General features: G+C 34.4%; 2 protein-coding genes across 2 annotated transcripts in view; both read right to left on the reverse strand.

Moving 5' to 3' along the window:
• Positions 1 to 6690: 6690 nt before the first annotated feature.
• LOC107469372 (probable methyltransferase PMT23) lies at positions 6691 to 12382 on the reverse strand. The gene is made up of 8 exons (XM_016088749.3): positions 11809 to 12382; positions 11190 to 11339; positions 10257 to 10527; positions 9906 to 10019; positions 9341 to 9512; positions 8669 to 8923; positions 7914 to 8108; positions 6691 to 7099 (listed from the first exon to the last, which is right to left on the reverse strand). The coding sequence occupies exons 1-8, from the start codon at positions 12277 to 12279 to the stop codon at positions 6907 to 6909; spliced, it is 1821 nt and encodes a 606-aa protein (XP_015944235.1). The 5' UTR covers positions 12280 to 12382; the 3' UTR covers positions 6691 to 6906.
• A 1258-nt stretch (positions 12383 to 13640) lies between these two features.
• LOC107469373 (eukaryotic translation initiation factor 2 subunit alpha homolog) overlaps positions 13641 to 14602 on the reverse strand; it is a 3869-nt gene continuing 2907 nt past the window's right edge. Inside the window, exons 6-7 of the mRNA XM_052255269.1 lie at positions 14157 to 14255; positions 13641 to 14044 (exon numbers count right to left, since the gene is read on the reverse strand). Of these exons, the coding sequence (XP_052111229.1) occupies positions 13889 to 14044; positions 14157 to 14255 (255 nt within the window). The 3' untranslated portion in view covers positions 13641 to 13888. The remainder of the gene's footprint in view (positions 14045 to 14156; positions 14256 to 14602) is intronic.

Below are 14602 nucleotides of genomic sequence, written 5' to 3' on the forward strand. Positions count from 1 at the left end.
TAAATGTCCTTAGTTTGGATCTTTGATTAGTTTATGCTAGTGAGAGTGTTTATCATTCAAGTTTGGAAAATTTGGTAACATTGATTGGGATAAAAGAGTATTTTTGTATTTTTATTTAAAATATTGGGAATTGGGGACGCCGACTCCATCTGCTCAGCAGCCCATTCTCTTGGAGACGCTGCCTCCAGCAACAGACATACACCGCAGTGCCAAAATCCTCTCATGGAAGCCAGCCAACTGATGTCCCTCCACCACCTCCCATCATATAGATGACGATTTGGCCTTATAGCGAAATGGCATAAGTACTATTTTATTAATTATTGATTCTAGTTTTAGTGAATTTAAGGTTGTAGGTTTGAACTGTTGAAAGTCTTTGACATATCGTGATTTGTGATTCTTGATTATTAATTCTAGTTATAGTGGATTTAGTGGATTTATGGATGTTGCTTTTTTATTATTGACTATTGTTCATTAATTGTTAACAATTAATGTTGTTTAAGTTGATTTGATAAAGCGTATCCATGTAATGCACATTCTTAAAATATTTAGTTGATATCTTTACTCTTCACCCTATTTACTCTTCATGAAGAAATTTTCAAATGAATTAATGATATTTATAAATTATATTTATTTTTATTAATTATCAAAGTTATAAGATATGGAACTAACACAAAATTCCTTTGAAGAGATCACCAGAGATTGAAAAAGTGTAGACGGAGAGAAACTTTTTATACTTTGAGATATTATTTTTGGTTAAAAAATTAAAACAAAAAACCTGTGAGTTTTATGACATGTAAATTGAATTAGATATCAACAACAAAATCTCAATTTGATTCGCATTCAAAACATCGAATTAGATATTTGCATTTTTTTTGGCTCGAATCCCATCTTACATATTAAATTGGATCAAATATCGGATATTACTAGACCACAAAAACAAAAAAAAAGTATAATTTTTAACTTTTTTTAAATAAAGTCAATATTGTTACCATGGTATAAAGAGTTTAGGAAAGAAACGAAGAATTATTTAGAAAAGTATTATTTTTTATTATTCATATTTCTCATCTGTGATTACAATGTTCTTACCAATATATAGACCAACAGTATACTAAGGGTACACTCGTTATGGAATAATATCCTAATAAATTACATTGATTTTTTTTTCTAATCCTCTTTGATATTTTCATGATTTTGTTCCCTAATTATGATATTCTAATACTCCCCTCAAGGTGAGTAGTGGGATCACCAATACTCAACTTGGTTAGAACTTTAGCAAGGGCTTGTCTTGAAACTACTTTAGTAAGAATATCAACCAACTGATCTTCTGATCTCACAAATGGAAGCTCAATAATGCCATTTTCAATTTTTTCTTTGATAAAGTGTTGATCCACCTCAACATGTTTTGTTCTATCATGTTGTACGGGATTCTCTGAAATGTTGATTGCGGCTTTGTTGTCACATTTCAACTGGCTTGACAATTGTGGTGGAAACCCAATTTCAGTCATCAATTTTCTTATCCACAATACTTCAGTGATGCCTTTAACGATCCCTCAAAATTTTGCCTCTACGCTTGAAAGAGCTACAACTTTCTGCTTCTTGCTTTTTCACATTACCAGGTTGCCTCCAACAAGTGTAAAGTAACCAGCTGTTGATCTTCCATCATGTGGGTTGCCCGCCCAAGTTGCATCAGTGTATGCCTCAACCTTTAAATGGCCATTCCTTTTGAAAATGATTCCACTTCTTGGAGCTCCCTTCAAATATCAAACTATCCTCATGGCAGCTTCCATACGATCTTTTTTGTGGCTTATGCATAAACTGACTTACTATTCCCACAGCATAAGCTATGTCAGGCCGAGTATGTGATAAGTAAATTAGTTTTCCAACCAGCCGTTGGTACCTTTCCTTAGCTAAGCTGGCACCTTCTACTATCTTCAACTTGTGATTAACTTGCATGGGCGTATCTATTGGTTCGCAATCCACCATTCATGTTTCTGCCAGAAGGTCCAAGATGTACTTTCTTTGGGAGATAAAGATTCCTTTACTGGATCGTAGAACCTCTATTCCTAAGAAATATTTTAGTCTTCCCAAATCCTTCATTTCGAAGTCTGTAAATAGGTTCCTTCTCAACTTTTCAATTTTTTCAGCATCATTTCCCGTTATGATCATATCATCCATATATATTATTAGGCAAGTGATTAAATCTTCCCGTTTTTACAAAAAAAGGGTATGATCAGAGTTACTTTGCTTGTACCCATACCTTTTCATGACATCTGTAAATCTTCCAAACCAGGCACGTGGAGATTGTTTAATTCCATAAAGAGCCTTCTTTAATCGGCAAACTTCATATTTTCTAAATCCTGTTGAGAAACGTGGAGGAGCTTCCATGTACACTTCTTCTTTCAACTCTCCATGCAAGAAAGCATTCTTGACATCAAATTGATGGAGTGGCCAATCTTCATTTGCTGCTATTGAAAACAACACCCTGATAGTATTAATCTTTATAACTGGTGAAAAAGTTTCAGTATAGTCGATACCATAGGTCTGTGTATAACCTTTGGCCACCAACCTTGTCTTGTACCGTTCAATAGTGCATCTGCCTTGTGTTTAATAGTGAAAACCCATTTGCACCCGACTGACTTTTTTCCTGTCGGTAGGATACACGTTTCCCAAGTTTCGTTCTTCTCTAGAGCTTCCATTTCTGTATTCATGGCTTATAGCCATTCAGCTTTCTCATTGGCTTCTCAGACAGTTCTTGAAATATCTTCTGTTAAGAGTCTGGCGAAAAAAACCTTTGCAACATCTGCTATTCCTTCTCTAGCCACTCTTATCGAGTATCATGAGTTACGGGAAACATGTTCTGGTGAGTATCGATCAGGAGGCATCCCTCTATTTCTTCTTGGAGGAAGAATAAATGTATTGGGCTCTGGTTCTTCATGTTCCAGTGGTATACTATTATTGTTAGTGGTCTAATTAAAAACAGGGAGTAAATTATCAGATTGACAATTACTTACCTCTTGTCTGACATTCTCAAAAGGACTCTCACTGGTTGTATGTATCAAGTTATTTTCTACGTTGAGTGAAGTATGCTCGGTGGCTCTATCTACTTGCTCTGTTTGAACAGTTTCTGGGCAACAAAGGTTATTTAGCCAACTTGGTGGTTCATTATTGTTCTCCCCCTGAATGCCATATTGGCAGCTGAAGTAAAATTTGGATTCTAAAAAATCACAATCCATGGTCACATGAATACAACGAGTGATTGGATTGTAGCACCTATACCCCTTTTGGTGTGTAGCATACCCAACGAAAACATATTTTTCTGCACAAGGATCAAGTTTGGTTCTATTGGCTTTGGGAATATGGACAAAGACGAAACATCCAAATACTCGAGGTGGTAAGGTTAGAATAGGCGGGATTGCAGTTTGAGTAGCCAAGACTTGTAAGGGTGTTTTGTGGTGGAGAACATGGGTAGGTAGGCAATTTAGTAAGAAGGTAGAGGTCGTTATAGCTTCAGGCCAAAAAATTTTTGGAACTTATGCATCAAAAAGCATGGCTCGAGTCATCTTAAGTAACTTACGATTTTGCTGCTCAGCCACACCATTTTGTTAGGGTGTATTTGGGCAGGAAGTTTAATGAATAAGACCATTTTTCATTAAAAAAATTGCGCATTGATTGGTTTATAAATTCTCCACCATTATCTGAGCGAAGTACTTGGATTTTCTTGTTGAATTGAGTTTGAATCATTTAGTAGAAAGCAAAGAACTTATCAGGTACTTCAGATTTGTGTTTTAAAAAATATACCCAAGTCATGCGAGAGAAATCATCCACAAATAACACAAAATATTAAAAATCATTATGGAAAATAGGAGCTTGATCCCACACATCTGAGTGTATTAGAAAAAAAATAGAATTGATTCTAGTGTTGGTCGGAGGAAAAGAAACTCTTTGATTTTTTGAATGAATACAAGTTTCATATTTGAGGGGTTCAGTACTACTTGTAAAAAGACTAGGAAATAGTAACTTGAGGTACCCAAATGAAGGATGTCCGGGACGCCTGTGCCATAACCAAAGTTGCCTAGTAATAGTTCCGTGAGCAAGCATGGCATGACCCTGGTGTGCTACTTCATCAACGAGTAAAGGCCTTCTCGCTCAGTACCACGCCCAATGATCTCCTTCGTAAGAATGTCCTGTAAAAGACACAAGGTAGAGTACATGAGTACCACACAATTTAGTTCCTTTGTTACTTGGCTAACAGACAATAATTTTGATGATAGTGTAGGGACATAGAGGTAATTTTTTAATTTCAATTTTTTTGAAAAAATAATGGAGCCTCCTCTTTTAACATCAATTAATTCTCCACTAGCTATTTCAATATGGGCTTTTGAGGGTACATTCAAACTGTTAAAATCATGAAGGTCATGAGTCATAGTATCGGTAGCTCCACAATCGAAAATTATTCATTTATCTTTTTAATTGGATTCTGATTCTAGGTCTCCCCTTTATATTGAGTCGTGGTCTGCGTTGAGCAGCCAAGGAGTTCAGTAGTCCTTGCCCTTATTGCCGCTGCTGCCTTGCCATCGTGACTTGCTTCCTCTCTTCTAGCCTCACCATCGGTGCTGGTGACCTCTGGGATGCTTACAATGATGGCTCCCTTACTCTGATTTCTTAATGACTTGGGATTGTTTTTCCACCAATCTGGGTAACGCACAATCTTAAAGCAGTTTTTTTGTGTGTTTCTTCTTTCTTCTTTCACTAATTACTTTTTCCATCAGAGTTGCCCATAATGGATAATTATATCCGTTTACCGAGAGGGCTTAGTTGTCAGAATTGGTTTGTGATGATCGCATGCCAAAACTATTGCATGACATATTTGCAATTTGTATTGTGAATTCGTCAGAATTTTCAATCCCTAGAACCTAACTCTACTCTGATACCATGTTATCATAGTACAAAGAGTTTAGGAAAGAAACGGAGAATTATTTAGAAAAATATTATTTTTTGTTATTCATATTTCTCATATGTGATTACAAAGTTCTTACCAATATATAGACCAACAGTATACTAAGAGTACACTCATTATGGAATAATATCATAATAAATTACATTGATTTTTTTTCTAATCTTCTTTGATATTTTTCTAATTTTGTTCCCTAATTATGATAATCTAATAAATATTTCGTTTTTTCACTCTTTCTAGATTTGTTTTCTTCTAGAATATTATTAAACAATATTTTTTAAATAATAAAAAATAAAATAACTAAACATATAATGAATAACATAGAATTAAAACAACAAATCTAGTTATCAAACATTCCAATTAGGGGTATTCATGGTTTTTTTGGTGACTGAACATAACACAAAGAAAAAAGACCTAAGAAAAAGAGTAGTACTCCTCTCTAATAATAATGTCTAAGTTATCAGGAGGCAGTAACCACTCTAGATACACCTGCTTGTTTAAAACAGTAGTCTTAGCCATTAAATCAGCCGCTCTACTTGTTGTTCGCTGGATGAGCACTAAAGTAGCTGTCCAATTGCGCTGGAGTATCTCTTTGATTTTGTCAAGCAGATCAGAGTCATTCCTAATCATGCTGGTTGTGCCTCGCGAAACAAGAAGAAACGCATCAAGATTATCAGTTTCACATATCTTTGCACTTGCAATCCCAAGCCATAACAAGCCCTCTCCAAATAGCATGAAACTCACAACAGAGAACAACTAGGGGTATTCATGGTTTGGTTAATCCAAAAACCAAACCAGTTTTTTGGTTAACCAAAAATATAGTATTGGTTAATTAACCAAATTGGTTTCATATGATAAAACTGATTATTAACCGGTTAGTAAAATTCAAAACCGATTTTTGACAAGTTTATCATATATTGCAAGACTAAAAAAAACAGCAAAAAATGAGCATCAAAGTATTAAACAGTAAAACTCCCTTGTTTTTATTGGTTTACATAAGTTGGATAGCAGAATATATATGTGTAAGCTTACTCAATAATCTTATCAAAAGCAGATAAAAATTATGGACCATGAAAGTAAGAAACACATTCAAATAAACCATGTTAAAAAAGAAAAGAACCCAAAATTCTTACATGCAGAGGATTGAATACACAAATACTTCTCTAAACATCTTATATCTGATCCAATTTCTTTTTTAGATTGAATAGGATTCAATCCTATGGTGGATACTGAAGGGGAGTGGAGCAAAAAAGTTTTTTGATGAAATACTGAAATAGTATGGTTGAGGAATAAGAACGTGATAAGTAAAAAGTTTGTAGTAATATATGATCAAATTTAGTTTTATGTGACCGAAAATGAGTGAACTAAGTTTGAATAAATAGTTAAATTGCGATTTAGCATGTAATTAAAGTTTATTTTATTATTTGCTGAAACATAAGTAAATCAAATTTGACCAAAATATAAATTTTCTTCATATATCACATATTCATTGTTAAATCATTATATTTCATCGGAAAACATTTTTCTTTTCAGAGCATCCCCTTTGGGTAGTTACTTGATTTATCATACAAACTTAAGAAATGAATTTGATTTATATTTTATAATGTCAATGTATACACATATATAAAATTTATGACTCTAAATCATGGCAATAATTTGGGCACATTATAGGTTCTAAACATGAACATCATATCTAAAATTCCTAACTTTCTTTCTCATGCCCAGAAAAATTCGATCTGTAACTTTTTGATCATACAATCTGTAACATTATAATATAATTTAAAGAAAAAATATTACCATGTGTGTTCACTTTTAGCGTCTACAATAATAGTTGTAGACTTCACAATTTTTTTTCCCACGTCCCCTACTTCCCTTTTCTCTTTTGTTTGGTTTCCTATATCAAAAGTGAATTCATATAACAAGATTGTATAATAAAAGAAGAAAGATGATTATTATGAAAGCTGCGGACGCCAAAAATTCTTCTTGGCAACAAGAAACTGATTTCTATACAACTTGACAGACCAATGAAGTGAACGCAAGATTGGACCAAGCTTTCTAATCACTTCCATGGAGTCTTGAACCACAAGGTACCCTTCTGGCCGCAATATGCGATCTATCTCCACAACCACGTCCATAATGTCACATCTAACAAATAAAAAGTTATAAGAGAAAGTATTGAGAACCAATCCTTTTCAACCAATAAAGTAGCTAATAATTTATTATTAAAAAAATCTAAAACTAAGAAAAATAAAAATATCCAAAAATCAAGTAAAAAAATAAGAAACAAATAAAACTAATTTAGAGAATAAAATTTAGGATGACCACCACCGGCGGCAGTAGGGTGGCCAATAGTGGTGGTAAGTGGCTGGTGGATATAGGCGAAACGAAAGTAAAAAAGTAATTTCCTTTTTTTTGGTCAGATTTTTTTTTTGGTCAGAGGTAAATCAAACAATGTGTTTTGTTTTTGTTTTATTGGGCATTTTGGCTGGCCCAATATCTGTTGGCTGAACCATGTTGGTTTCTTAACTTTATTGAAGTCCCAAAACATAGCTAAAAATGACAAAATTATAAAACCATCTTCTTTAAAAGCACATGCTTTTGCTTAGTAGAACCAATTAACGAAACTCACGGAATAAGTGAGTTTAAGTTTTTGATATATTGACGTTATCTACTTATTCCTTTTTAGGTTTTGCCAAGGAATTATTTTTTTAACCAATAATCAATAAATAAAGTAGTTGACAAGTACAGATTAATGATTTGAATTGTTATCTTAGCGAGGAAAATGACAAATATTGGCTGAAAAAAATTATTTTTACTCTCTATATAAAAAGTATAAAACAAAATTTAATATATTGAAATATATCTTTAATATACTTGAATGGTAAGTTGAAAGAATGAATTTGATTAAAAAAAAATTAATGGTATCAAAATTAAACTCTTTAGAATAACATACGCATACCGTTTCTGAAGAGCTTCTAGTAGAAAACTAGAATGAAGAAGATCATAGGTGCGAGGGTAGGTGTTAAAGGACTCGCACCAATCATGATACATTCCTATCAACCCTTTGTCATTTATAATGCCCAGAGTATCTGCCATATCTATTGGTACTACATTCATCACCCAAACTGGTAGATCAATTAGTGCTGTTGCAAATCTGAAAATAAATAATCTCGTATCAGTTCTCAGGCAAAAGTGATCAAGTATCATAATTCATAATGAAATCCAAGTTTAGTTAATAATCTAGAGTTTAATTGGTATGTGCACTTTCAAAAAAGAAAAAAAGGGTTTACACTAACTTCCAATTAAAGTATGTATGTATTGTCAAGTTAACAGAAAGTGATTTCTTCATAACAGGATTTGATTAGATATTAACTCAAAACTAAGTAAAGGTTCATTCTGAGTCCTCGAAATTGTGTGAATGTTTTAAATTGATTCTTGAGATTTCAACGTCATTTGGTCGCTAAAATCATACTTTGTGATTCACTTTGGTCCTTCTGTGACAAAAGTGAATTCCAGAAGATAACTTCAGAGACCAAATTATATTTTTTAAATCTCAAGAACTTATTTGAACACGGGCACAATTTAAACCAGAATAGACCTTTACTCGCGTAAAACTTTTGGATTTACCATGGATAGAAATTAAACTCAATAATCTAAAGGGAAAAAGGGCAAGAAAACTAACTAATCTCTAAGAAATTTATATTATATATTTACCCTGCATAACCAGCATTCATGTCCATAATGTTTCTGACACTTGACCAGTTTAGAGAAAGGCTATTCATGTAAACTTCTGGAACTAGTTTAGACCAGTGTTTGCTGTCGTTATAGTACGTCTCGCGGGCATCCGGTACGGTGAATAAGCTAGGAGGCTTAGCGGTAAGCCTCTGAGGCCAAGGCATGGGCCAGCTCTGTATGTTGCCATTACTATCAACTGGAAGAGGGGTAATGCAGGGACTGAGTAAGGCATACCTAAGCATAATTGTGCAAAGAAAAATTAGCAATAGATAGAAATAAAAGTATAAAGCTAAAATCAGTGTCGATCATGCATTAGCAATTTCTATGGAACTTTTTTGAATAGTAGATTATAGATGCCAAGATATTATTATACTAAAAGTTCGACCACATGTTGTACACATATAAGAGAGTCTAATTGCTTAAGCATAAGGCAGCCCAATGCACAAGCATCTTGCATTATACAGGATTCGGGGAGAAACCCGACGCATAAGTCTAATTATTTATATTTATACAAAATTCATGAAAAGAAAAATATCAAAGCTGCAATGATGTTTGTACATTTCTTTCTGTCATGTTGTTATCAGAAACCAAAATTTTGTAGAGATATAGATGTCAAAGATATATAAGCCAAAAGGTGATATAGCTAACTACCATGGTTTATCTTTGGTATCCATATTTTTGCAGATTGGAGGATCGTTCTCTTTTCGGTTGTCGTAGCAGGAAGATGAGTTAGGTTTCTGGTAAATAACAAGACCAATTCCATTTGAATCAACGGTCTTAGCCACGACAGTCCAGCACATTGCTTTTGTAACTCTCACCATGGCTGCAGAAATAAAAAAGGGATAACAATATCCATTCTTAGAAGAATATTTTGCATGTTTTCTAACATTCTTCATGAAATCAAAATGCCATGTTTGAAAAGAAAAAAAATGCTTTATTTCTTAAAACATAGGTGCTCGGAAGATTAAAACTTGAATCTCCGAATAATACTCGATTTGTTTCAAAATATCTGTTCATTTGAGTAAGGTGATATGTTGATTTTTCAATATACCACCTTTTACCCAAATTGCCATAATTTGAAATGAAGGTGGTAATATTTATTAGCCTATTTAAATGAGATAATTGTCAATATAGTCTACTTTCTAGGCATGGAGAAAAAGGAGATAAAATGACAAAAAACAGAAGCATACAGAAAGGTGTGAAGTCAAAGACTAACCCTTCCACACTTTCTTATCTCTTTCATTATCATCACGATAAACAGGTGTTGCAGACCAGGCGAAGAAACCACCTGGTCTAAGAATCCGATTGAGCTCGAATAATGGCTTCCCACCTGAAGGCATGAGCAAGGTTTGTGAATACACAGTTTTATCAAATTTTAGCCTAGTTTGGAAATTGTCTCAACATAGAAATACACAAACACGAGACTTATTTAGAGGAAAACCAAAGCAATTTCAATCTCCATTGTATCGATGTCTCTGAATTTTCTGTCTTGAGACGTTTACCAAACACGGCCTAGCAGATGAAACATGGAAGATAATTATAGAAGAAGAAAAGTAGGTAGAAGTACCATCTGCATCCCAGTGAACCCTGCATCGTGCGCAATGGATCAAATCGAATCCATTATCAGCGAATGTCAGCTTCTGTGTCCCAATGACAGACAGGGTTGCTGGAATACCTCGCTCCAAAGCAAACTGTATTTGTGCTTCATGTTCATCCTTTGGTGCGAATGACATGGTAAGAACATTTTTGTCCAGAAGATAGCCACCAAAGCTAGCAACGCCGCAACCAACATCAAGAACCACCCTGATATTCTTGCCCCACTGAATTGCTGGTAATGTCTGCCACAAAAAAGAGACATTAACAAAATCAATACTATATACTAATATCACAAGAACATGTGCGTGGTACTAATTATTTAAGCTCAGAGCTTCTTGCCCTGTAGACAATATCAGATTATTATTAGCCATATACAACCTCCATTGACTGGCAAGTGTCAAATTGACAAATTCGTATATCAATTATTTCCGAATGCATTGATTTTTTGATGTACCAATCTTGCCAATTTGACACTTATTAGTGGATAAATTGAATAAAACAGTTGAGTTGTCTCCGTTTGACCTCAAGGTCACATGTTCAAGCCGTAGATTTAGAGACTGATGTCATTATCAAGTTAGGCTACCTACATTACACCTTTTGGGTGCAGCGCTTCCTTAGACCCGTATTAATACGGGATGCTTGTGCACCGAGCTGCCCTTTTATTTCGCATCTTATGGTGGCCTAGTTTCAATTTTCTGATTCTTGGATTAGACTACACCATTACTATGCTAACAGGCTCATTCTCAAAAGCAACTGTGTGCAAGTAAATCAAAAGAAAATCTTCCATCATGGTCCCTATATCCTTCTCCTCTCAAATCTTTGTTTATTCCTCTATTTCTAGAAGAAAAGTCCAACAGGGAGGAGGGAAAAAAAAAAGAGATGATAATTTAGTACTATGGTATACCTTCTCTATGTACTCAACATAATGATCAACTCCATCTTTGAATTGAGTACCACCTCCGGGAAAGACGAGATAATTGTCAGACTTCACCACCCAATTCTGCTCCTTCTTGTATTCAATAAGCTTTGTACGAGGGACATTATAATACCAAATCTGAAAAAAACCAGAACCAGAAGTAAATTTCATCAATGGATTTATGAAAATGTAAACCGAAATGGAAGTGGGCAAGTAGCACTATGGTGTCAAATTTCTGAAACTCTGTATAATGCAAAGCACAATCTTAGACCATAATCAAGAAAGAGTCTTTATCATTGCAAAAATCAAATGGATTCTATACAGATACCAGAATCACATTCAAGCAATCAGCCAATCACTAAGAACCACAAATTCTTGCTCAAAGTATCAACCTCACCATTTTAGAAATAATCAACTTGTCAAATTAAAGTTACAAACAATTTTCAATTGTTGTACAAAATCATCTTTGGTTTTGAAGAAAAACAAAACCGATAATATCAAGAGAATGGAACAGTCTTTAACATTTTCTATGCAGACAGCAAAATCAGAGTCAAATCAACCACTAAGAATCATAATGTCTTTTCTTACCAAAAAGTATCAATCTCACCATGTCCCTGCTCTTAGGCCACGGAACGGGGACCCGATACCCTTTGGGAAGTGGCAGCAAACAGTGCAATTTAGATTTAGGACAGTGCCTTTCTCTATGCTCCATGTGCCTCCTTGACCTTAGAGCCTTAATGGCCTTCATGTTATCCAAACATGGCATGTAATCCACCCCAATCCCACCCTTACAAACTTCCCAATGAATAATCGAATCCACAAAATCGTCACGGAAATCATCCTCCTCCTTTTTCTGAGGCAATATTCTTTGTTCTTCGGGCGGCTTCTCTTGTTCTTCTGTGATTGATTCTGAGAGTGGCTGAGGGTTTTCGGCATCAGGGTAGAAACTCGTTGGATTCAAGGTGGAAGCAGTGTTGGTTAAGAGAAGAACCACGGCACTAATGAGCAACAACAATATCACGAAAACCAAAGGGTATTTCCTCTCTTTCAAGATTCCTCCCTCAACTTGAATCGCCATTTTCGATTATCCAAACAACTAATTCTTGTGATGTTAGGAAGAGAACAAGATTTGGCTTTTGTGAGAACGTAGCTTTTTCTCTTTTTTTGTTTTTTTTTTTTTTTTTTTTTTTCTAATTTTAACAGCTTGTGTATATTCGCTTTGATTTTAAATTTAATCCTTAGGTGGAGCTAATAAAGCGTTGAATCTGAGGGTACGGATCAAAGAAGAGTGATATTGCATGACGAGGAAGGTAGTGTAATAATAATAGTAACATTATGTTGGTGTTGTAACTTGAGAGGGGCAGAATAGAACAGAAAGAAGAAGATCGTGATTTTGCAGAGTAGTGACAGATTAGAATATGCATTTGACAGATTCTATTGTACATTTTCTGCCAATATGACGGCATATTATAATGCTTCAAACTTGAAAGTTATTTTTTAGGTCATGCATCTCACCGACAATGACAGGTTTTAGTGTTTTCTGTCACAATCAACCATGGACATGATAGTAAAATACTAAAATGTCACATCCATGGACCCTGGGTTTCGGAAATTTACATTGTCATCCTATGTCGGCATATAATCAATTTTAACTCATTGTTAGATATGATTTAGATCAAAATTTTATTTTTTATATGATAGCTTATTCTGTTTGTGTTGAAGCTTATAAAACATTGCCTTAGCTAATTTTCCTTTTCTACGTAAATTGAAATAAAGGGGTGGAATTAACAACTTCTAAATTGTTCTTGTTAACAACAAGGACAGATTAAAAAACAATTTTTTTAATGAGCCAATGTTTCTTTTCTCTGTTTTTTTTCCCTTTCTACAAATAACAACTCAAATCATCAACTCTCATATTCACCTAAAAGAAAAATCATCTAGTCTTAGTCATTTTTTATTTTGTTAATTTCATCCACACGTATTCATTTTATTACAACCAAACTCATACAGTTCGCATAAGCTCTCCATAAAGAGTAAAGACCCGCGTAAAATTTTGCATAGAGGGGATAATTTTTTCCCATCAATGCACTTCGCACGCTAGAATATTGTACAACAAAACAGAGAATAGATCTTATCAATTTGTTTTTCAATTATTTTACCAAGTATAATTTCTAACTACAGACTAAGTCAAACAAGAAAAAATGGATGAAAAAATATTAAATGATGAAAGAACATATTTGACAAATCAATTAAGAGAAAAAAAATTGAAAAGATTCATTTTCCAACAAAATGTGTATACAAGAATTTTGCAAAAAGGGCTTCAAAAAGCAAACCATTATTTTAAAAATAACTTGAAACAAGTGGATCATAAGCGAGTGCATCTAATCGTGGGCTTTGCAATGAGAGCACCGGTGGCCAACATTAACTGAAATTAGCATAGAAACGTCTTAAAAGAGAGATGATGGACTTTCTAATGTAACTGTAAAACACCGTAGTTTGGGTTGAACACCCTTTTGCGGAGACTCCATAGTAATATAGCAAATTACAAAACCTCTCAACATATAGTATTTCATGTTTGTATGATACAACCGCATATAAAAACAGTTTGAAAAGAATCAAATCAAAGACAAAAATTAGTAAAGCCATCTTTTGCTATCTATGCCTTACACTCTACCTTCAGTCTGGTGTCACTCTGTGATTCCGGTGCCGTTGTTATCCAGATCGACGTCACCCATTCCTGTGTCCTCTTCCTCTTCGCTGTCCTCGTCGCCGCTGACTTCTTCATTATCTTGTCGTAGTTTTGCCATGTGCTCAGCAAGCAATTTATCATCGCGTTCGCTCACCTGCATAAAAATGCAGCGTCAAATCTCAAGTTTCCATAGACAGAAATCAGAGGACAGAATATGTACAGTTGTAAACAAATGTAGATGATAAATATAGAGGAGTGACACTCACCGCTCTAGGTGCCTCCTTCACCACAAGTTTACCCTTGTGTTTCTCTATTGACTCGGTGCAAGAAGTAATGGCATTATTGAGGACTTGTATCCCTTGCTCCTGTTAAGTTTATTACAAAATGAGCATCACTTTCAATTGGACCATATATGATATGATATAGTGTATCGTGTACTATAATATAATATGGCTAATAAATTACAACAGCAGCTAAGTTATCAGAGTTCCCAAACAGGAGACATGAATGGAATATGAATTGCTTGTATCAGACTTTTCTCTAGTTTCCACTTTAGGTTCATCAAGGATATGTAGGAAAGAACAGTTATTCCTGTATAAACAATTCCATCCTAATTTTGCAGGTAACAGGATTTACCATAGCGAACACCATATAAATTCAGTAAATGCAAGATGTTTTCAATTAATTCCCTCTTGCACTCATAAACTCTGCC

This window comes from Arachis duranensis, chromosome 10 (genome assembly GCF_000817695.3).
Source record: "Arachis duranensis cultivar V14167 chromosome 10, aradu.V14167.gnm2.J7QH, whole genome shotgun sequence".
Lineage (NCBI taxonomy): Eukaryota > Viridiplantae > Streptophyta > Magnoliopsida > Fabales > Fabaceae > Arachis > Arachis duranensis.